This window comes from Malaclemys terrapin, chromosome 2 (assembly GCF_027887155.1).
Source record: "Malaclemys terrapin pileata isolate rMalTer1 chromosome 2, rMalTer1.hap1, whole genome shotgun sequence".
Taxonomy (NCBI): Eukaryota; Metazoa; Chordata; order Testudines; family Emydidae; genus Malaclemys; species Malaclemys terrapin.
Genome location: NC_071506.1, coordinates 189,827,350 through 189,852,706, shown reverse-complemented (window position 1 = coordinate 189,852,706; position 25,357 = coordinate 189,827,350). Strand labels below are relative to the sequence as shown.

The 25,357-nt window shown below is 41.8% G+C and overlaps 1 protein-coding gene across 1 annotated transcript in view; it reads left to right on the top strand.

The window, feature by feature from the left end:
* Positions 1 to 25,357, top strand: part of CNTNAP2 (contactin associated protein 2) — a 1,643,672-nt gene that overhangs the window by 1,039,087 nt on the left and 579,228 nt on the right. The window contains exon 10 of the mRNA XM_054019209.1: positions 21,892 to 22,063. Coding sequence (XP_053875184.1) covers positions 21,892 to 22,063 — 172 coding nt within the window. The remainder of the gene's footprint in view (positions 1 to 21,891; positions 22,064 to 25,357) is intronic.

Sequence of the window (25,357 nt, the reverse complement as noted above, 5' to 3'; positions counted from 1 at the left end):
TACAGTATGAAAAAAGCAAATAGGTAACTACCCACTGAGCATTTTGAGATTACTGCTCATATTTTGTGCTGTGCACTTTAAAAATATCAGGGAGAAAGTGATAGTGATACTGTGAATCACTGTTCTCATTTGTTTCTGCCTTGGACTTCATCTGCCTTTCTTTTTTAATTAGAAAAAAGTACCGTACATATATTAGCGATGTATGTGTTGGTCAGAGTTAAGGCTGACTATAAAATGTGTAGTGAATTCTTGCCTGACAATTTTGTTATTGACCAAAATATATAAATGTAAAAGTAAGAGAATAGTCTAATTTACTTTAGCTAATGGTTTCTATATTTTGTAATGCTTAGGGATTTTTTTTTTAAATTAATCATTGTGTTCTTGTTATATAGGTTATGTAAGGTGAAATAATGACAAACACAACCTTAGATATAAATTTAATGATGGTGTAGCTAGGAATTGTATTAGCCACTGTGCAAACTTCATTAATTTCTCATTGAGGTTGATTGTGTAATTATTATCTTACATAAACTACTTAAAATATGATTAATCAAGAAAAATCTAAGCATTGCAAAGTATGGAAATTACTAGTTAGGACAATTCTTATAAATCTTCCATTCTTACAGTTTGTACATTCAGCAGATAATACTGACATTAAAATTCACCTTGCATATTTAACAAACAACCTTAATTCTGCATCACAATACACATATATCCAGCATATCATTAATGATTAATATGTTGAGTTTTTCAGTTAAAGTGGGAAAAGGGATCTAAGATTTTAAAATGTATGAGGTCAGAAGGGTGGGAAAGCCACTGTGAACCTGAGCCCTTTCATAGAATACCAGGGTTGGAAGGGACCTCAGGAGATCATCTAGTCCAACCCCCTGCTCAAAACAGGACCAATCCCCAGACAGATTTTTACCCCAGTTCCCTAAATGCCCCCCTCAAGGATTGAACTTACAACCTTGGGTTTAGCAGGCCAGTGCTCAAACCACTGAGCTATCTCTGCCCCCCCTTTTAAGGATCAGAGAGCCCTTTTGGTTTTAAATGAATAAAAGACATTTCTTCATTGCTGCCCAGAAATTTGAGATTCTGCTGCAGAGACGAGGAACTCCACATTATGGAAGTAGCAGAGACTCTTGAAGCATGTATGAACAGATAAGCTCCACAAACTGACTACTCTGCAGAATTCCTAACTGGGGAGATTGGGTCCCTGTGGCATTAGGATTGATGGAGGGCAATGGGAGCTGACTGGGAAAGTCAGCACCTTGGAGAAACTAACAGAGCCCTAGGAATTAGAGAGAGTTCCTTTTTAGTGCCTTAAAGTAAAATCACAGTTTCAACTGCTGTAATTGACCCCAGTTTTAAGCAGAGATAAGCTGCACCCATGCAAACCATGGTTCACAGTGGTTTTGCTTGGCTATGCTAGGAATTTGCACTTGTAGCTAGCCACCAGTGGCTGAACTGCCCCCTCCCCTCAGCCCACTCCCCTAAACAAGCTTTAAATGCTTTCATCTGTGGTAACTGAACCAAAAAAAATGTTGGTAAAAATGTGGCCCTGGTGTAAGCACACTGAAGTCACTGGAGTTTACATTAAGAATGAACTGGTCCAATAGGTCCTTTAGTAAGCCACCCTACTCAAGCTTGCGTTATTTTACCTTTAAACAAACTTGCCATAGCGATATCAAAGCCAGAACTTTGGAGTGGTTGCAACACTTACTAATATTAAATATGCTCATACAAAAGCAGCAACTTAGGAAGCCAACTTACTGCCAACAGTGGACAATCTTTTCTCTCCCCCACATACACTACAGGTCTTAAAGATAGTGAGTTATGATAGTATGTTATCTGTTGTTGCTGCCACTCTGAACAAAATTGTCTATGGTAGGACCCATATTCGCTACATTTGGGAGAGGGGAGAGAAACAACCATTTTGAAAATATGATCACTATTTATCCTGGGCTCTTGTACAATAGAAAGCCTGAGGGTTGAATGGATGTGTTAAGCAGAATCTGTAATGTACAAAAATTCTGCAATTTAATCATTATTTGGCTTTCTACTGTTGCATCTTCCATTATATCTAATGCAAGAAGAATTGCAGTGGAGTATTAGACTAACTTAAATTAGTCAAGACTTATGATGATTCTCATTCTTATATCTCCTCTCCAGGTAGGAGAACTCTGATGGACTAATACTGTGCTTCTTACTCAGGCAAAACTCCCTCTCACTTTAATGAGACTTTTGCTTGAGCAAGGAGTGCAGTATCAGGCTTAGAGTTTGTGTCAAAACTAAACAAAAAAACAGCTGGACTTCATGTTGAAGTAAAATGTTAGCCATGTGGTGCGAGCAGCATACCAAGTGTTCCATGACTTGCAGGCAAGTACTGTAGGTGCTTCAGCAGCAAGGCCTTGTAGGTGTTAGCTCTAGTGGGTCCCAGTAACCACTCAGACACATGGCTAAGTGAAAGGATATTTTACTAGGGCTGGCAGGAAAAGGAAAGTTTGCAAATACCCTAGGTATGGAAGCATAAATAGCTACAGTTCAAGTGAGCAGTAGCAGTGAATGTTTGGGTCTCTGGGCGTCTAATCAAGAGTCAGGGCTCTTCAGGCCTAATGCCTGGGGTGTCCTCTCCAGTCCAGTCTCTATTCAAACAACTAGGGGATTGCAGGTTTTCAATTCCAGCTCAGTTAGTATCTATCACTGGGGGCCTCTCTGTACTGGCGTGTTGCCCAGCCATTGCTGCTCTCCCGTAAGTCCCACACAGACCTGCACCCAGCTGTCATGTCCAGCTAGGGTGACCAGGTGTCCAGTTTTCGACTGGAACATCCGGTTGAAAAGGGACCCTGGTGGCTCTGGTCAGCACTGCCAACCGGGCCATTACAAGTCCAGTCGGCAGTGCTCCAGAGCTCAGGCAGGCTAGACCCTACTTGTCCTAGCACCGCAAACCACGCTGTGCCCCAGAAGCGGCCATCAGGTCTGGCTCCTAGGCAGAGGGGCCACGAAGCTCCGTGTGTTGCTCCCACCCCAAACACTGGCTCTGCACTCCCATTAGCCAGGAACTGCAGCCAATGGGAGCTGCAGGGGCGGTGCCTGAGGGCGGGAGCAGCGCGCGCAGAGCTGCCTGCTGCGTCTCCACCTTGGAGCTGGACCTAGGAGCCTGCCTTAGCCCCCCCGCTGTGCCGCTGACCTGGAGCCGCTGGAGGTAAGCCCACACCCAACCCTGCACCACAACCCCCTGCCCCAGTCCTCAGTCCCCTCCAAGCCCAGAGCCCCCTCCTGCACCCCAAACCCCTTAAGCCTGGCCTCACCCAAAGCATGCACCCCCAGACAGAGCCCTCACTCCCCCCCGCCCCAACCTGAGCCTCTTCTCACACCATGAACCTCTCATTTCTGGCCCCACTCAGAACCCACACCCCCAGTTAGAGCCCTCACCCCCTCCCATACCCCAGACAGAGCCCTCACCCACCCTGCTCCCCAAACTCCTGTCCCATCCCTGAGCCTCTTCTCACACCCTAAACCCCTCATTTCTGGCCCCACCCAGAACCCACACCCCCAGTTAGAGCCCTCACCCCCTCTCATACCCCAACCCCCGTGCCAGCCCAGTGAAAGTGAGTGAGGGTGGGGGAGAGCAATCCACCGAGACGGGGGGAACGTAGTGAGTGGGGGGCAGGGCCTCAGGGCAGTGGAGGTGCCTTTGGGAAGGGGTTGGGGCTATGGTGTTCAGTTTTGTGGGATTAGAAAGGTGGCAACCCGATGTCTAGCAGTTACAGTCTGATCCTTGCTAAAGGCTTGACAGGACACACATATTTAACAAGGAAGTAAATTAAATCTTAAATCATGGAAAATAACACTGAATTTCCAAACAGATTTAAAATGCACCAATAAGTTTCTGAGCATCTTGGAATCTAGACAATGTTAAAATATGAAATGAAGTGTATGTTTAGATTATTACTTATACATTTACATAAAGCCCCTCACAAATATTGGCACTACAAAAATATGTACAGGATTTTTGTCATCCACCATTGAATGGAGGTGGTTCTTTTGAGTCAAAGAGAGTGTGAAGAATGCCCTTTGCATTGAAGTTGGATAGGTCAGAATCTAATTGCTCTGGTTGAAATTTGTCAAGTACACACAGGTTAAAATGCCTGTAGTTTTGAGACTGTTGTATTCTAGCTATAGTCCTTACTTTCCTTTACAGTCAACCTTTAAAGATGCAGTACATTTAACAGAAATATTTCACCACGTTTCCTCTGGCAGAAATGAATAAATAAGGGTTTGTCAAACTTTTGAACACCAGAGCAGAAATTGCTCCAATCTGCAGCAAAAAAAATGTTGCAACTCCACAGAGATACTTATAGCAGAAGCAGAAGAAACTTCATTATTATATTTGTCCTGCTCCCTCTGGAACATTTTTCCTGATTATTAGAAGAATAGCAATATTTAGCCTTTTCATCTTTGAAAATTTTTACAAACTTTAACCAATCTCTGCTAGAGATTCTTGTGATTTGCATTCTTATGGGCTTTATTAATTATTGTAGGATCTGATCTCCTGGCTCCTTTCCCCACAAATTCTATTGGGTGAAAATGCACTGACAAGACTGATGGAATGCTATTTCAGCATCAAAAATGGCAGCTGCAGGTGCAAGATAAACACCACTGAAATATTAGGATTTATTTAGGTTTCTCATAGAGTGTAAGGGTAGAAGGGACCATTGTAATCACGTAATCTGACCTTCCGTATAACACAGGCCATAAAGACAAGTTTCAGAGTAACAGCCGTGTTAGTCTGTATCCGCAAAAAGAAGAACAGGAGTACTTGTGGCACCTTAGAGACTAACAAATTTATTAGAGCATAAGCTTTCGTGGACTACAGCCCACTTCTTCGGATGCATATAGAATGGAACATATAATGAGGAGATATATATACACACATACAGAGAGCATAAACAGGTGGGAGTTGTCTTACTAACTCTGAGAGGCCAATTAATTAAGAGAAAAAAAAAAAAAAACTTTTGAAGTGATAATCAAGCTAGCCGAGTACAGACAGTGTGATAAGAAGTGTGAGAGTACTTACAAGGGGAGATAGTCAACGTTTGTAATGGCTCAGCCATTCCCAGTCCTTATTCAAACCGGAGTTAATTGTGTCTAGTTTGCATATCAATTCTAGCTCTGCAGTCTCTCTTTGGAGTCTGTTTTTGAAGTTTTTCTGTTGTAATATAGCCACCCGCAGGTCTGTCACTGAATGACCAGACAGGTTAAAGTGTTCTCCCACTGGTTTTTGAGTATTTTGATTCCTGATGTCAGATTTGTGTCCATTAATTCTTTTGCGTAGAGACTGTCCGGTTTGGCCAATGTACATGGCAGAGGGGCATTGCTGGCACATGATGGCATAGATCACATTGGTAGATGTGCAGGTGAACGAGCCCCTGATGGTATGGCTGATGTGATTAGGTCCTATGATGATGTCACTTGAATAGATATGTGGACAGAGTTGGCATCGGGGTTTGTTACAAGGATAGGTTCCTGGGTTAGTGGTTTTGTTCAGTGATGTGTGGTTGCTGGTGAGTATTTGCTTTAGGTTGGGGGGTTGTCTGTAAGCGAGGACAGGTCTGTCTCCCAAGATCTGTGAGAGTGTTTTTTTTTTTTCTCTTAATTAATTGGCCTCTCAGAGTTAGTAAGACAACTCCCACCTGTTTATGCTCTCTGTATGTGTGTATATATATCTCCTCATTATATGTTCCATTCTATATGCATCCGAAGAAGTGGGCTGTAGTCCACGAAAGCTTATGCTCTAATAAATTTGTTAGTCTCTAAGGTGCCACAAGTACTCCTGTTCTTCTTTTTGCGGATACAGACTAACACGGCTGTTACTCTGAAACTTGTCATTATGCAAGGCACTGCATTTAGCCGTATGGAATGGAAATCCATCAACCTCATGAAAAAACTCGTACAGATACAGACAGACATCATCTTCCTTTCCAAATGCAAGCAGATGGACATCATACCAAAAGGACTAAAGGTAAAAAATCCATTACAATCTACATATCACACAGACTATGCTGAGAGACTGTGTCACACACTCTCAAAGAAACTGCGAAACCACCTGATCAGCATCCTATACAGCAAACAGGGAAAGATTAAGAATGAGCTCTCAGAACTGGATACTCTCATAAGAAACCAACCTTCCACACAAACTTCCTCATGGATAGACTTTACAAAAACTAGACAAGCCATTTACAAGACAAACTTTGCCTCTCTACAAAGGAAAAAGGACACTAAACTATCTAAACTGCTACATGCCACAAGCAGCCACAACAGTAGCTCCCTTAACCCACCCAGCAATATTGTTAATCTTTCCAGCTATACTCTTAGCCCAGCAGAAGAGTCTGTCCTATCTCGGGGCCTCTCCTTTTGTCCCTCCAGACCCATGAATATGATACAGTTCTGCGGTGACCTAGAATCCTACTTTCGACGTCTCCGACTCAAAGAATATTTCCAACATACCTCTGAACAGCATACTAACCCACAGAATCCTCCCTACCAGCACTACAAAAAAAAGGATTCTGCATGGACTCCTCCGGACGGTCGAAACAACAGACTGGATTTCTACATAGATTGCTTCCGTCGACGTGCAAAGGCTGAAATTGTGGAAAAGCAACATCACTTGCCACATAACCTCAGCCATGCTGAACACAACGCCATCTACAGCCTCAGAAACAACCCTGACATCATAATCAAAAAGGCTGACAAAGGAGGTGCTGTCGTCATCATGAATAAATTGGAATATGACCAGGAGGCTGCTAGACAGCTCTCTAACACCACATTCTACAGGCCATTATCCTCTGATCCCACTGAAGATTACCTAAAGAAACTACACCATCTGCTAAAAAAACTCCCTGACAAAGCACAGGAACAAATCCGTACAGACACATGCCTAGAACCCCGACCAGGGGTATTCTATTTGCTACCCAAGATCCATAAACCTGGATATCCTGGACGCCCCATCATCTCAGGCATTGGCACCCTAACATCAGGCTTGTCTGGTTATGTAGACTCTGTCCTAAGACCCTACGCTACCAGCACTCCCAGCTATCTTCGAGACACCACTGACTTCCTGAGGAAACTACAATCCATCGGTGATCTTCCAGAAAACACCATCCTGGCCACTATGGACGTAGAAGCCCTCTACACCAATATTCCACACAAAGATGGACTACAAGCTATCAGGAACAGTATCCCTGATAATGTCACAGCTAACCTGGTGGCTGAACTTTGTGATTTTGTCCTCACCCACAACTATTTCACATTTGGGGACAATATATACCTTCAAGTCAGCGGCACTGCTATGGGTACCCGCATGGCCCCACAATATGCCAACATTTTTATGGCTGACTTAGAACAACGCTTCCTTAGCTCTCGTCCCCTAACGCCCCTACTCTACTTGCGCTACATTGATGACATCTTCATCATCTGGACCCATGGAAAAGAAGCCCTTGAGGAATTTCACCATGATTTCAATAATTTCCATCCCACCATCAACCTCAGCCTAGATCAATCCACACAAGCGGTCCATTTCCTGGACACTACTGTGCTAATAAGCGATGGTCACATCAATACCACCCTATACCGGAAACCTACTGACCGCTACACTTACCTACATGCCTCCAGCTTCCATCCAGGACACACCACACGATCCATTGTCTACAGCCAAGCTCTAAGATATAACCGCATTTGCTCCAATCCCTCCGATAGAGACAAGCACCTACAAGATCTCTATCAAGCATTCTTAAAACTACAATACCCACCTGCTGAAGTGAAAAAACAGATTGACAGAGCCAGACGAGTACCCAGAAGTCACCTCTTACAAGACAGGCCCAACAAAGAAAATAACAGAACACCACTAGCTGTCACCTTCAGCCCCCAACTAAAGCCTCTCCAGCGCATCATCAGAGATCTACAACCTATCCTGAAAGATGATCCTTTACTCTCACAGATCTTGGGAGACAGACCTGTCCTCGCTTACAGACAACCCCCCAACCTAAAGCAAATACTCACCAGCAACCACACATCACTGAACAAAACCACTAACCCAGGAACCTATCCTTGTAACAAACCCCGATGCCAACTCTGTCCACATATCTATTCAAGTGACATCATCATAGGACCTAATCACATCAGCCATACCATCAGGGGCTCGTTCACCTGCACATCTACCAATGTGATCTATGCCATCATGTGCCAGCAATGCCCCTCTGCCATGTACATTGGCCAAACCGGACAGTCTCTACGCAAAAGAATTAATGGACACAAATCTGACATCAGGAATCAAAATACTCAAAAACCAGTGGGAGAACACTTTAACCTGTCTGGTCATTCAGTGACAGACCTGCGGGTGGCTATATTACAACAGAAAAACTTCAAAAACAGACTCCAAAGAGAGACTGCAGAGCTAGAATTGATATGCAAACTAGACACAATTAACTCCGGTTTGAATAAGGACTGGGAATGGCTGAGCCATTACAAACGTTGACTATCTCCCCTTGTAAGTACTCTCACACTTCTTATCACACTGTCTGTACTCGGCTAGCTTGATTATCACTTCAAAAGTTTTTTTTTTTTTCTCTTAATTAATTGGCCTCTCAGAGTTAGTAAGACAACTCCCACCTGTTTATGCTCTCTGTATGTGTGTATATATATCTCCTCATTATATGTTCCATTCTATATGCATCCGAAGAAGTGGGCTGTAGTCCACGAAAGCTTATGCTCTAATAAATTTGTTAGTCTCTAAGGTGCCACAAGTACTCCTGTTCTTCTTTTTACAGGCCATAAAGCTTTTCTGAAATAATTTCTGTTCAACCTAGAGCATATCTTTTAGAAAAAAAAAAATCTAATCTTAATTAAAAATTGGCAATGATGGAGAGAATCTACCTTAACCTTTGGTAAATTGTTTACTGAACCTATAGCCCAGGGGTTGGCAAACTGGCACGCGTGCCGATTTTTGATGACACACGGGGCGGGCTGAGCCACTCAGTCTACCGCCGGTCTGGGGTTCCCGCTGCTGGCCCCTTGCCAGCCGGTGTCCCACCGCTGGTCCCACTCAGCACCCGCTGCTGGCCTGGGTAAAGGAACCCCAGACTGGCAGCGGGCTGGGACCTCAGCTGGCAGGAGCCAACAGCCAAAACCCCAGAGTGGCGGCTGGCTGAGCCATTCAGCCTGCCACCGCTCTGGGGTTTCCACCGCCAGCTCCTGCCAGCGGGGGTCCCACAGCCAGTCCCACTCAGTGCTGGCTGCCGGCCTGGGGTTCCTTCACCCAGGCTGGCAGCGGGCTGAGACCCCAGCTAGCAGGAGCCGGCGGTGGAAAGCCCCTGCCGCTCTGGAGTTTCGGCTGCCGGCTCCTGCCAGCTGAGGTCACAGCCCGCTGCCAGTCTGGGGTTCCTTCACCTAGGCCAGCAGCAGGTGCTGAGTGGGACCAGCGGCGGGACCCCGGCTGGCAAGGGGCCAGCAGCGGGAACCCCAGAGTAGCGGCAGGCTGAGCAGCTCCCATAGACATTCATCAGTTGTCAGCAAGAAATTGCATTTTAAAAGTATGCGATAAAACCTCTTTCAACTGGATTACTTCCAACGGGATTATTTTTCTAGGAGACTATCTCATCAACACGATTAACTCCTTCTACCGGCGTTATGCCCTGAACAAAAGACTCTGACCTGATTTATGCCGATGTAAATCAGTAGTCACTCCAATGTAGTCACACCAGCTGGAGAACTGGAATTAGGCCTAGCAAACACAGAAGAAGGGATGTTTCCCAAAGGAAAAGAGAGAGAAAAATAACAACAAAACACAAGACCAGGCATCATCTTGAGGGAGAAGTCAACACAAATGAGTTCATAAAATGCAAAGCAAATGAGTTGTATAAACTAACAGTGTGGTAGGAGAGAGTTTCACTTAGAGAGAACCTATCATAAATCACTCAACACTCAGTTTTGCGGTGCAATTTAAGAAAATATTTTTCATATCTTACTACCTGCTGCTCTCTTTTCCACATGGATAGGTGTTTGTACGTACAGCAGCTTTGCAGAATTCTACTCTTCTAGGGCAAGTAGGTTTTTTTAAATATCAGATATATCCTTAGTTATTTTTTGTCAAACTTTATAATAAGGCTAAGTATTACAATGCAGTTACATAGCAATTACAATAAGCTTTTGCTTTTCAGTGTGCATTACTACTGATTCATATGATCAGAAGCTGACTAGATGCTTGATTTACTTCGTACCATCCCATTGGTGTTCTTAATACATAGTCTGTTGGAAGCCAAGTATGGAAAATACAATGTACTAACACTGACTTTTCTCAATGCAGTTTATAATTACATTGTAATTACACTGTGTTTTTTTGCTGTGTAATTAGTTAGCTTTTAAGGTTTGATCATTTTAGCCATTATCCTGAGAAGAGGTGGGCAACAAGTGTGTTGCTTGGGCTGCTAAGTTTCATGACAGCTCAGTCTTGCCAGGCTGCTGAGATTGCATACAAGACAGAGAATGACAGCTTGGAGTAGGGTGTCATATGGTCCTATTGCCCTGAATTGAGGATGTTTTTGGTACAGACCTTCTAAAAAACGTTGAAATGTATTACCAGCACGCAAAGCCTTAAATTAGAGTGTACACATGAAGACTCGGCACATCACTGCTGAAAGGTTGCCGACCCCTGCTATAGCCCCTTTCTGTGCATAGACAAATATATTAATAATTATGCCGGTAATTAAAAGAATACAAAACAACAATTAGCAATCAAAAACATCAAGCGGATACTTCCCAGGTGCACAATCAGAATTTTCCTAAGGAGGGTGCCCAGAACTCACTCTCCCCCTGTTAAAGCCCCAGCCACTCCCCATCCCATGGCCCTTAGCACCAGGGCCCCATGTTCTCCCCACTGGACCCATGCTCTCCCCGCTGCACACTTCCCTCCTGCTGCCCCAGACACAGCCCTGTGTTTTTCTCCCCCATATCACCTTGTACCCAGCTCAAAGCTCTTCCCACTGCACCCAGCCCTACAATCTCCCCATCCCATGCTGAGCCCTGAGCTTTTTTACCCAGAAAGGCAGTCGGTCTGAAAAGCACCATTCCCATGAGGATCCAGGCAGTTCTGGGAGTCCCAGACCACGTGCTCCTTTTGCCTCTCTACATCTCAAGGAAGCACCAAAAGCCCAAATCCAGTTCTCCCACCTTTCTGGGCACTAGGGATACCCAATACCCTCTCCTCTGCCTTTCTCTGGAGGGGATAGGGACGCCCGGTGCCCATTGGAACCAGAAGGACTGCAAAGGTGTGGGGAAAGTGCAAGCAGGCACACGGGGGCCAATACCACTCAAATTAGGCCCAGCCATCGCTCTCTCCTGACAAAGAGGTGGCCAGGCCAAATTTCTGATTCCAGCCAGGAGGGTGTCTTGGGTCTCCTCCTTCCCCCTCCTCTTCATTGCACCATTGACACTACCTCAAGGATTTATTTCAGTGTACCCCAGGATTCCTGGTTAGTCATGTTGTAGATCCAATCCAATATATCTCATGAAAAATCTAGAATAATCTGTCTATGCTTCTCATGTTGTTACATCATCTTTCACCCCTCCCACTAAGAAGACATTGATAAATACAGAACAAAATTACTTGGCATCTTATGAAAATGCACAGTTTGCTGAAAAGCCAAATGGGGAGTGTGACTGCTAGTCATGTCAGTCACCCCATCTGTGTGGCAGTCTCAGATAATACTTGCCCCTCCCACATGTTGCACATCCTTTCAAATTCTAACACGAGTGATTATATACTTAACTCTGTGCAGCCAGTGAAACTGTGAGTAGGGCTAGCTGCTTAAAGTAATAATTGACCCTCAGACTAGTGTTGTTGAACCAAGTTTCATATTTCAGCAATATTACCAGTAGGTCTCTGCTGGATAGAGGCCTGATTGATGATACTGGAATGCAGACTGACCTAACCATTGTCTTTCTGTAAACTTTACGTTGTGTGTTTGGAGTTCTTTTTCTTAGGCCAATTTTGAGATGTAGGCCAGATCTCCTCTTGATACATACATTTTATCTTTTGGATAAGATTGACTGAGATTTTTTTTTGTGGTTTTGTAACCTGTGAGAGACACATACTTGTATTTTGTATAAGTTTTGGTTTTGGTTCTCAATGGAGATGCAGTACATGAATGTATGAAGAACTGATCGCAGGTGATATATCAATGAGGAAGCTGAGATGTGTCATGAGTTGAGTGAATATTTCCTGGAAGATGATATTAGGATACAATCATCCAGGTAGGATTTATGGTGCCAGGATCGCCTCCAGAACATATAGATCGCTATGGAATTTTCCAGCAAGCTTCCCTCTTATCTTGTCAGCACTATTTCTTTAAGAAGAAGAGGTAGTCATGCTTGAATCAGGACACAGCAACAGAACTTAGAATAAATAGGCTTTCTGCAGCCCACTGTAAGTAGTTATCAGTTCCTAGGCTGGTCTCTGTTAGTCAATCCCTCTGGCCAGTCCCAGATGTTGTTCTTCCTAGAAAAGAAGACAAAATCCTCAAAAGGTTTACAAAGCCAGTTAATTATCCTGGTAATTTTTTTCTTCCTTAATCTGTAGTAGAATATTTATTCCTATCTAATTTATTCTCTTAGGAGGATCAAGCCTTGTGTAAGAGGCTCCAACTGCAGTCTTTCTGGCTTCTTAGTGTCCACACTAATCCCTTCTTACTGCTTGGGTGCCTGTGAGGTGTATAAATTGCATCACCATTGTCCCTGTTCTGTTGGTCCTGTTGCCTGCCCTAAAGGGCTCGAGGAGACAACAATGGTCCGTCGCCCGGTGTGCTTGGCACCAATAAAGACACCGAGGGGAGAAAGCAAGCCAAGTTTATTTCAGAGCTCTGAAATGGCACTAGGAGACCAGCATGTCTCAAATCCAGTGCAACAAATACAAACACATTTTACTTTTTATACTCTAAACTGTTTACATACATCTCTTTGTCTGGCTGTTCCCCCTTACCCCTCCCTTCCAGACAACTGTTACAATAAGCTCTACATAAGCTTGTGAGAAAACTTTCTCAGTCTTTGCGACCTTGAGTTAGACGCCTGCAAACTAACTACCCCGCTTCTTATCTCTATTATTTCTGCTAGTGTGAGTGAAACTGCAGCCATCTGCTAAAAAGCTGACATTACATTTCTGCTTCAACCTACTTCAGAGCATGTAAGCAGTTAGCATAGAAGTAGGTGAGAGTTCCCAAGATGGAGTCACTGTGGTTCACAGACCCAGAGCAAAAGAGCTTCATCGGCACTTGTGGCCTTCCACTCTCCCGAGTTACCTGGTAGCTATGCCTAGTGGACCCCAACAGTCCAATCATGGACCAATCGTGCATTAGATTGGTCAACATGTAGCTCTTGGGACCCTGTAGCCAGGAAGTGAGGTGTTCAGTTGGAGGTTGGGCAATTATGACTCCCTCCCTGCTGTCTGAAAATTACATGCCCACCCACTCATATATAGAGCAGTTGGAGAACAGCTGGTTTTGATAAAAGTTTATGTAGCTGTGGTGGTAGTGATACTGTTTTTGTGTTGCACTAGATTCTGCACTTCTCTGTTTGAAGGGCAATATGGGGTACAGGTTATTTATTTTCTGAGCTTCTGCAATGCCTGTTTCCAACTCGGTATTTGCATAGGTTGTTCTTCCTGGGGAGAGGTGGATTTTATTTCTCAAATCTGTAACTAGGAGACTGTGTGCGTGAAACACACCTGGTGAAGATGGGAGGGCTGGGGTGGGTTGGCCTAGTGATAGTTCTGCTCCCTGCCAATGGAGAATCTTTTTGTGATTTCTGATGGCAATTAATTAACGTAGGCTGGGTGGACCCTGTGATCTTTCAAATCCAAGGATTATGTAGGTGATCCTTTGGTTTGTCATGGCTAGAAAGGGAGGTATGTGTTTTGGTGATTGGCTCTGACCGGGTTTTAAGAATACTTTTGTAATAGCCTGGTATTTAGTTTATGCATTCAATAAAAGTCATGGCCTATCTGCCATTCTCTATTGACATTTATGATTATCCTTGTTTTGGGATATTCCCAGTAATGGAATATTATTCTAGTCAAAGCTTTCAGTTAGGAAAGGTGTTTGGAATTCTGCCCTACCGGGTAATATGTCCAAAGGGCTGGACTTGGAAATGCAGCTCAACTATGCACACCACAGGTCATAGTGGGGAGTCTTTAAATGACTTCCAATCCCTTTACTTCTGCCACTTGCTCTGTGCAAGGCTGGTTCTTCTTCGCTGGGCTAATGCTGCCACTTGCTCTGTGCAAGGCTGGTTCTTCTCCGCTGGGCTAATGCAGCTTGTAGGTTCTAATTTACACCAAGCTAAAACAGCCACAAAGACCCAAAAACACAGCTGAGGACGACCCCAGCAATGCCCCTTTTCATCTGGTGACCCTCGCTTTCCTCCTCTATACCAATAGTCTAGGGGTATGATTGTGTTGGCTGTACCTTATTAGAGGATCACTGGAGTGATTCTCCCCAGCTTTAGTGCCCGATTATGATGTCAGGCTAGGTCTATACTACCTGCCTGAATCGGCGGGTAGAAATCGACCTCTCGGGGATCGATTTATCGCGTCCCGTTGGGACGCGACAATCGATCCCCGAATCGGCGCTCTTACTCCACCAGCGGAGGTGGTAGTAAGAGCCGCCGACGGGAAGCCGCAGAAGTCTATTTTGCCGCCGTCCTCACAACGGGGTAAGTTGGCTGCGATACGCCGAATTCAGCTACGCTATTCACGTAGCTGAATTTGCGTATCTTAAATCGACTCCCCCCTGTAGTGTAGATGTACCCTCAGTGTAGTGCAAAATGGCCACTATGTACCAGAGAATGTGGCCCATATTGTGTTCTTGCAGATCAGCAATGATTGCCTTACAGTGTTGATAAGAATTAGATAGAGGTCCAGATCCTCAGCTTGTGTAAATCAGCATAACATAAAAGTCCCCAGTGCTGCTGCTTTTTATCATCCGATAGTTTTCTTCTCTTCTTGTTTTTGTGTTGTTTTTTTTTTTTGGTTCTGCAGAGATGCACTGAGATGAAAATAGAAGTCACTCAATTCAGTCCTTTTACAGTTCCTTTAATTGAGCTTCTTTAATGCTGTTATAACAGATAGTTTATAGTTTTCCAAGTTTCTGGTCTTGATCACACATCACACACTGAAGACCTGATTCTGTTCTCAGTTACACAGGTGTAAATGGATTGGATTTCAGTGAATTTGTTTTGGATTTGCACCAGTCTAAGAGATCAGAGTCTATTTTCCTTTCTACTTTCTATTAACTTGTGTAACTCCAATTGTTTTTTTTCTCTTGAGTACACTCACAGCCACACTGAAAAAATTATATTTAATGATGCCAAAAAAAAAAAATATAATGGAACATTTTAACTGTGCATAATACCTGCATATATCAGATACAGCTTAACTATCATTTAGGCTCTGACTAACATGGTGTTGCCTGAAAAACAAATAATCTAAGACTTTGTTTCCCTCTCACCATTCTGGAGTTTACTGGGCCTTTTGATAGAATTGCATTGTCTTTACTTAAATTTTGTTAGACACCAAGTTGCAGACACCATGGAAATGAAAAACAAAAACAAAAAAACCTACTACTAATCACTGGCAGCTATGAGAACAATTGCTTTGTTTTATTGATTAGTGGTTTCTGTGGGCAGGTGAGCCAATCAGTGCAACTAAGAATACTGAATGCCAGTTAACCTCCTGCATTGTCTAGCTTTGAATCTGACAGTTACTATTTTTGAGGAAGAGACTTCATTTTTTTTAATTAAAAAAAAAATGTATTCCAGGAAAATAGACACCAAATGCCATCTGCACATGAAATCAGCCTGTCATTAATTTACAAATTAAAACCAAATAATCTAGAAATAAGCACCCCATAGCAAAGTGTTGACAAAAGCTCTAGTGGGGGGGAAGGAGTATCACAAGAACTTTTGGGGAGTCTCTTTGAAAAAAATAGCACTTGCATTATACTTCAAAGGGCAACCGAATTTTTTACATAAAATGCAGAATGAGTTCTACTCACATATTCAGAGTATAATTTCAAATATTTTATTTCATTCTTGGGCCACATCTCAGCTCCGAGTAATACATTAAATATTTGTAGTTGTATGTTGAATGTAAGTATTTGTTAATTCCTCACTATACCATGAATATGAATCTATGTTCCTTAGACTGCCTGGCTTATAAATGTCCTAATTTAAATGGTTCCAGCTATGCTATGAAGTTAGAATATCAGTGATGTGGGGGGAGTAACTTCTGTTGACACCTTGGCAGAGCTATTGCTTTCCATCTGTTGGTAACTTCCAATCAACTAAAAGTGACATTTAACCTCAAGGAACCTGAACTAAACCCTCTTTACTGAACCCCAGACTTTGTGAAAATTTAAATCAAGATCAGGACCTGGATCCAGATTTTCAGCTCCTTCCTATTTCTAACAGGCCAGAATTAAACTCTTGACCCAGACTCCCCTGAACTATGGGGAAAATTCGGGTTTGTTCCATATCTGACCTTTGCAGCACAAGCCCATCTCTTTTTTTCCAGAAGGGTTAGAAACTTAATTTAAAAACAATAAGATACTGAGTGAGTGTGGTGGTGGTAGTGGGGGGGGGGGGGGAAGCTGAACAAAATAAAATACAGAAAGATCTTGAAAATGATAGAATATGTATCTATTAGATTTTCAGTTTTTCTGAGCATAGCTAAACATTTTTTTTAAAGAGTGGATATCCAAATTACATTTTGTATGCAGTCTAAATATGTATATATTCTTCTTGTCAGAAAGAAAATCTATAAAGCATTGTCCACATAATGTGTGCACTTGTTACTTGGCCTTTCTCAGTGACAGCACTGCTGTCAGTCCTGGTTATAGAACTTGATTTAGTTTTTATTTCAATGTGGATAGGATCAGTAAGTAGATCATGTTCTAATACTGGAAGTCTGGAAGGTGAAAACATTTGTTTTTATTGTTTGTGTTGCACTCACAAGGCGCTAAATGGTTTCCAGGAATATAGTAAAGTACAGTCCCTCTCCCAAAGAACTGGGATTTTCAAAGTTGCCGTAGAGATTTAAATGTCCAAGTGCCAATAAAATTACTGGAACTTGGACATCTGTATCTCCTGGGCAGTCACATAGTCAAAGAAGACAAACACTATATGAAGAATGGAGGAGAGAAATATAACAAAGCCTTATGTGCAAGACATATAGATAGATATAGATATGACTGTGTTTTAACCCTCTCCCACACCCTTTGTATGTTTTTGTATAATATAATCTAAATGTCAACTATACACAACTCTCCCTTTACCTTGCTGTTACTAGCTGAAAGTTTCTTGTTGGCATCATGGTGGTAGTGGATCTTGATGTGGGATTTGAATGAAAAGTTGGTCAAAGCCTTATGGGCAAGTTCAAGGAGGATGTTCAATACATAAAGGGATGGTGTGGAAATTGCACAACAAAGATGGCTATTGGAGAAGCAGACCTATGGTAAAATACTGAGAGGCCCTTGGGGGTGAGGATTTGTGTATATAATTACCTTCTTCCAGAATTATTATTATCCTTATTTATTTGTATTGCAATAACACCTGTAGGCCCCAATCAGGATCAATGTCCTTTTATGCTAGGCACTGTACAAACACATAACAAAAAGACAGTCCCTGCTTTAAAGGTTTTACATGATGAGCAAGCAGCATGGAGAGCACCAAAGTATCAATGAGATAGTTATGATTGTCATCTATTCAAATTTATGGGACTTTGGCAAAATTAGAATCCACAATTGATCAAGCCCGAGTGTAGAATGTTGTCATGGAAGACTAAAGAGAGCTTGTTTTATGTGGTCAGTTGTACTGACTCTATTGTGATGCAAATGTTTTCAGCTGCTGTGATATAAGGCTTTAGCGCTCTGAAACTATTTTGGACTACTCCAGCAATGGTTTTGTTAGGAAACTCCAAACCTTCTAATACCTATCCTTCTCCAACAGGGGGCAAAAGCTAACAATTTCTTTTTAAAACACTATTCAGTACAACTCTAGTTGGGCATCTACTAACTAGTGACTTAGACAACTGCCTCCATTGAGTTTTACCTTGAGTAAGCTGATTGCAAATATTCATTTGAATGATTTTCAATCTCAATGGAATAGTAAATCTGCATTTTTAGGCCTTAACTGTCTGTACAGATGAAGTTACTGAGTGGAAAACAATTTCTGCTTCACTAGAACCACCAGAGGGCAGTCTGAAAAGAACGGGAATTTTGGAGTTCCGTGTAGTGAAATCTTTTTGTGCTTTAGTGTTACAGTAAGATGAAGTTTAATTGTATTAGACATAATAATAATAGTGTTTAAATTAGTCAGACATAAAAACAGCTTCATTATTAATAATTTAGCTTTTTTTCTGTTTTTAATCAAGCAGTGAGTGGGTTGACTTTGAGAATGTTTTTAAATGATACATTTCCTTCCTGAAAACATCTGGAATAATACATTATCTGCTGTAGTAGATTGCTGGGCCTAATCGTGCAATCATCACTCAGTCTTTACTGAGGTGAAACTCCTAATGAGGTCAATGGGGCATTGCCTGAATAAAGATTGACTATGGGCTGCAGAATTTGACCTGCTGTTTTTATTAGTATTCATCGTGTGATCATTCTTCTTTTGGCTAAATTCTTTCCTTTGTACCACAAAACATTGCTGGGCTTGCATGAATTCAGCTAAGGGCAGAGTTTGTCTTTTTTGTTATTAACCTTGGGTTAATTTAATATTCAAAGCAGAAGAGGAGTAATATCACTGGCTTGAGCCAGAGGTAGCCAGGGCATAAAGTGCACCTGGAGAAAGGGGTTGAAGACCCAGAAAATTCTACAACTCCACCAGGATTGCTGAGGAGCCACATTTTAGTGTTGCCTGGGGAAAAGGTCTCTGTGATTGGCTCCCCCTCCCCACTCCCCTGCCTCTTAAGGCAGAGACGCCATTGGGAGCTGCTGAGTTCTGTCCCCCCCCCCTCCCCCCCCCCCGGAGCTGAAGCCCTTCTCACATGAGGAGAGGAGAGATAAGGGAACAGAAAGAGCCCAGCTGCTCAAGGCAACTTTTCCTCCTTTTCCCCTCCTGTGAGCACTGGCTCCTCTGCTTCTCTCCTGCTTTGCAACACCCAGCCTGGAAAGGGGGATGAAAAACAACTAGAGCTGAAGAAAGACCAAAGGTGAGGCTGGGGCAAGGGGGGACGCTGGAGGGGGGCAGAAGTCATGGAGGGGCAAAATTGATTACAGGATAGGCAGATGTGGTGATACTTTCATTTCTGTCAAAAATAGATCCTCCACTTTTAGCACTGGACGCTGTGTGCACAAGCTTCCCCACACAGCCCTCCAGTGCACCTCAACTCTAAACAGCCACATGTTCTGCCATGGCAGGTTTTGGGTCCTTGCTAAGGAGAAGTGATACCAATCTTCCTGATAGTTTAATGGTATTAACAAATAGGGAACTAGACTGAAACAGCCCAAAGGTTTCCCTTAACATCAACCACCATTTCAAACCTAGCTGAAGAGAGCATCAAGTATCAAGCTTGCATGGCCAAAGGATAGACAGGATGACTTACTTTTTTCCATCTCTAGATTCTATGATGCATCATAGGAATTAGTCCAATCATTTGAGGTGTTGGAAATTTTATCATTGGCTCCAGTTGGAGCAATATCTGTACATTGTAATCAGACGAGGGTTGTACACAACACTTCTCTCTCTTATTCAGCACAACTATTTTTATCTTGACCATAAACAAAATAAAGAACAAAATGGACAACACATCCCCAATTACAAGGATATATTAAAGAGAAGAAACGAGGTTGAGCTATGGGAGTTTGAGCCTAGAAATAAATAATTCAAGGTTCTGTTCCCACCTCTGCCACTGTTTTGCTATGCAACATTGGAAGTCTCTTATTTTATCTGTCTTGTGTTACTATTATCTGTAAAATAAGGTTAATTATAGTAATGACATATGGATGTTTGAGGCTCGATGAGTTATCCATAGTGCTTTGAGATCCCTGATAGAAAGGGCTACATAAGTACAAAGCAATCATCATTATTCTATAGTGCCTTGCAGGTTGTTGTTTTTTCCTTTAAGAACAGAACTAGGTGAAGGGGTAAAATGATCAAATATTTCAAGTGTTGATCTCTGGGTAGCTTTCAAGGTTTCATCATATTACTGTATATCTCCAATATGGCATACCCATAATACTTTTTAGAGAGGAACAGATATGAGCTTGTACTATGAACAAGGAAATCTGACAAGAATGCAGTCTGATAGGCACCACCCTCCCACCTCCAAAGGATTATATATACAATGTTCTTTGATCGATAGGAGAACATGACTAGAACTGTGTATTTTTCACAGCAAGTGGAAAACATAGAATTGAAACTTTCTACCAGTGTTTCATTTCTTTACATGAGTAGGGAGAGGAGGAGGGGAACAGAAAGGTGAGGATGGCAACTTGATTGGACTAATCTGGACTGTTCTTGGGCTTTCTGAGGCTATCATCAAGGAGTATTGGGGGGGGGAAAAGGAGAAGGAAATCACAGGGGGCCAAATCCTTAGCTGGTGTAAATAAGCATAGCTCCTTTGAAGTAAACAGAAAGATACTGATTTACATCAGCTGAAGATCTGGGCCTTTATTTCTTTAAGAATGTATTGAATAATTTCTAATGCCTTCATAAAGTATTGTTTGGTTGATCCTGGCTGTTAAAATGTGTGTTTAGGAAATATGAAGTTGCCCTGTAATAATTGCCTCCCCCCCACCCTCTGAAATAAAATGCAACTGCAATCATGAGCAGTTGTTTCCTCCACATCCTATTGTTATACCCAAAGGAATAATTTTCCCTGTAAAAATATATTTTTGCTGTATCACAGGCTGTCAAGTAGGCTCCACTTTGATTGAAAAAAGGAACTACTTTCAGAATGCAACCACTGCAACCTCAAAGGCTTTGTGTGGATTGTTGTGGGGGGGAGTGGCCCTTTTAGTGGCCTTGTCCTGGGGGGGTTGGAGAAGGGAGATGGTCAGGAACAGGTGAGGCATTACCTGAGTAGGTGGGTGGGCCAGTAAGGCTCAGGTAAGCTATTGTCCCCTATGCACCTGGAGGAGGGTATATAAACCTTGCCCCTACAGCTTGAACCCCCTCTCACACCTGCATTCTCACCTCTGTGATTAGCATAAGGTTTGGGGCTGCTGTTGGCATTGCACTAGTCACCTTTTTGGGATTAGGAAGAACTTTATTTGCCTTACTGCCAGATTGGGGTGGGTTTCACAGCTGCTCAAGGACCTGGTTGGGTCAGTCAGGTAGTACTGTGGTTCAAGATCTGACAATTTTGCAGGTGACAGGTGTCTAGTACAGGTACTCATTCCATAGGGGGTCAGGTTCCCTAAGAAATCAGAGCTGGAAGTGACTTAGGAGGAAGGCATCCCCTGAAGAAACCGGGAAATAGGGTTAGGGTTCCTATGTTAGATACAGAGAAGATAAAACCCTCTTTCCCCAGCCCTTTAACCGTCAGAGTAGGAGAGGGTGCTTGATCCCAGCAACAGGCTGGGGACCAGTTGTCTAAGGCTAAAGGCAGCCCTCCACCAAATGAAAGCAATTAAGGAAGGAATCATGACCTGCACTGTACACGTTATTACTGGACGATTCCCAGATGAGCTAGTAGAGTTGCAACTTAATTAAACCTCATCCCTTGCATTTTGTCTTTCTTCCCACATGGCCAGGACACTGTCTTTGGTAACAGGAAAAGTGCAGCTTTGAGTTCTAACATCCACTGAAGTTAACAATGCTCTTGCTTTCTCTGCTCCACAGGGTTCCTTACACAAACAAATGACTCGGATCGTTCCCTGCTCCAGCTCTCATTCCAAGGATGCATGCAGTTTATTCACGTGGATGATCAACTGGTGGATTTGCATGCAGTGGAGCAAGGCAAACTGGGAAGCTTTGCCAATGTCAGCATTGATATGTGTGCCATTATTGACAGGTAAGTAAGGGAATAACCATTGACAATAACCAACAGAGTTTAAAACTGCAGATTCTGAAAGCACACAATCATATGGGGGGGGTCCCTTTTCCTAAAAGCCATGTGGTTCATAGGGCCTCTGTGTGGCCCTTATTGTCTTTTTGGATAGGTTATTACTATTAGAGATGTAGCTGGAAAAGGTAATGTCATATAGTTGATTCTGGTTTATTCAAACACGTAACTGTTTCAGAGAAAAATCTGTGAAAGTTATCTTGGTTTTGAGTCAAACTTTTAAAATCCTATTCTAAGTACTGTGGGGTATATGAGAAATATGGATGTTACAAGGAGATTGCACTCAGAATCCTGCTGGCAGCAGAGTTATTTGTGAAGCTGTGAGGAGACTCCATTTTGTAGGACTTCATATTGTAGTGGGGTGGAGTTATTTGTGAAGTTTTTAGGGAAGTCTGAGGAATGGATGTTATCTCTTTTATAACATAGGTTTTGTTCTTCTGGCTTGCCATTGGGTGACTATAATATAAATCCAAATTTTACTAAATTTAAAGAGAAATAAAGATCCCCGTTAGTCCAGCAGAGCCAAAATGTGTTAACCTTCTGGGCTACTGCCCACCTTACCTATTTCTCCAAGCTTTTCCCGAGGGATGGTTTGAGTTGGGGACTGTAGAATTTTTAGCAGGGTTTTGATGTGGTCATTGGTCATAGTAGACTTTAATGTAATGTGGTAAATAATTTGTACGAGTGCATAGAGTTTTAGATAGTACCATTTTTTTAGAAAACGAAAAATAAAGAATGGGTACCTGTGGAATTCTACTTCTTGAGTAAACAAACTATTGGATACATTGCAGTTCATTGTACTGGAAAAGTGTAAGTATGAATAGTCCATAAAGATTTACTCCTGTTTCCTAAACAGAATAAAAGAACCAGTTAGTGTCAGGCCACAAGAGCAAAAATACAGATGATTTAAAGGGACAAAATCAGTGTGCTGGCACCTTAGAGAAACAAGCAATTTCATCCCCAAGGTGAATAAATTGAATCTTGCGATCCAGTATGTGGATGAGCAGTCTCTTGGAACTTGGCTGTAATATGAGGCTTTCCTGAGAGCACTTAGTTCCTCAGAGGAAGATAATGGTGCACATCCCCACACACATGCATGTAATAAATACAAAAGCTTTGCTAGAATAACGCAGGTTCTGGCACAAAGTAACAAAGTGAGTTTATAATTAAGGCAGATGCTTACTCTGAACCCAGGTCTTTCAAGCACTTATGTATGTTCATTTTTATTGCTATCTGTTTAAAAACATTTCCCATCTTCCTGTTTCCTAGTGAAATAAGGAAAGGGAGCAATGTCTAACATAACCCAACTATCTTGGCCCCTAATGGAAATGGCTGTGACCTTCTGCATGCATTTAGCTCATTTGCCAGGGTGGATAAAAACCGATACTCTTTTCTACAAAAGGAAAGAAATTAAACAGATTTTTTCATTTAAATTAAATAAAGGTTTATCTTTTAAAATGATTTGAAATTGACAATATATGTTAAGCCCTAAACATATTATAATCTATTAAAAGCATTTAAATAAAATACAAAACTAATTAGTAAATGTTGCCAAGTTTTAAAGAAAGCCAAACCACTGATGTAGTGGCAGTCACTGGTTAAGCATCTAGAACCAGAGTCTGTGGAAGTGCTAAGCCAGCTTTTAACAACAGTAGTCTCTGCTGCAGGTGCAGAGAGAGTCTTCATTTCATTTTATTCAACTAGTTCAGTTCAATGACTAGGTCATTCAAAGTTAAGAAACAGATTGGGAGCTGAAGAAGCAGGAAAGCTTGTTTTCCTCCTCCCATGAATATGAATAAAAACAAGGTGTGAGAGGGTGAGATCTTCTAGATAGAAAATCTTGAAGGATATGGTAACCAGAAATAATCAGCTCAATTAATTTACTTCAGATAATGCTTCATTTGTTTATCCATCTTTAGCATTTAAAATTCACTGATTTATTAAACTGTTTTATGTATCCAGCACATTTAATATCAAAATAGAATGCTGTTTTATGTATTTTCGATTGAATTTGACTCTCCATCCAGAGCTTAACACATAAATCATAGGTTAAAAAAAATCTAATAAATACCATTCACCATTTTGTAACATAAAGTAAAAGTTAAGAATTTGAATAAATGTAAGCTTATCTATAGAATTGCTTAAATAAATATTTATAGATATAACGTATCCTCCAGCTTAGCAAAAAAACCCTCACCAAATTTAGTGTTCAGCTTATATTTGGTTGCAAACCAACATGCTTCGATTGTTCACTAATCAATCAAAACCAACCTTTTTAAAGAAAATTACTAAAGTACAGATTCAAAACATTAATAAGATCAATTATTTAAATCAAAGTTTCCTGCTGATTTAAATCATGATTAAAATCAGCAACTTAAATTGCTTTGATTTAAATCAATCCACCCGGCTAATTGTTAGTCTGCTCTGAAACTGAGGGTGTTTATATAATTTTGCTTTTACAATTTTGCACAGCTTCCAGGAAACAAATGCTTTGTCCATTTCTTTTCCAGTAGTATTCTAACAAAATTTCAAAGTGACAGCAGATATTCTGAAAAAGAAAAGGAAATAAGATTTATGCTTTTTGGACTTTCAAACAGCCTAATTTTCCTTGTTGGCACATGAGAAATATGTATGTTCTAGAGATGGAAAACCATTTTAATTATATTTTTAATAGATCTGAAATGTATCTGTGCTTTGGAATATAGCCCTTCATAGTTTGAGTTGATTTGTTCTGTTTTTTCAGTGTATGATTTTTGGAAATAAATCTAACCCCTGAAGAAAAGGATGTGAAGAGATCTGTAGCTTAGACTTTCAGGTTTTGTTTATTATTTTTGTTTTGTGTCCCAAGCTGGTGCGTCTACACACTGGTTTATAGATGGATAGTGATTTCATTTACCAGTGTAAATAAATAACTCCTCTGAAATCAGTGGAATTACACTGGGATGAAATGATTGTGAAATCAGAATCATGCCTTTACACTGTAAACTGGAGGAAAGAAAAATAATTCAGTAATAGAAAAACATTGGGAGAAAGGGAGTCAAATGATTTTTTGGAAAATATGATGTAAGGTTTCATGTGTATAGGGATATATTACTGACCATTTGACCATGATGGTGATAGTGACTGTGAAATACCCAGTGAGACTAGAGGGGGTATAAAAATAAAAAAATCAATAATGATGGGGGGGTTTCAACTATCCCCATATTGACTGGGTACATGTCACCTCAGGATGGGATGCAGAGA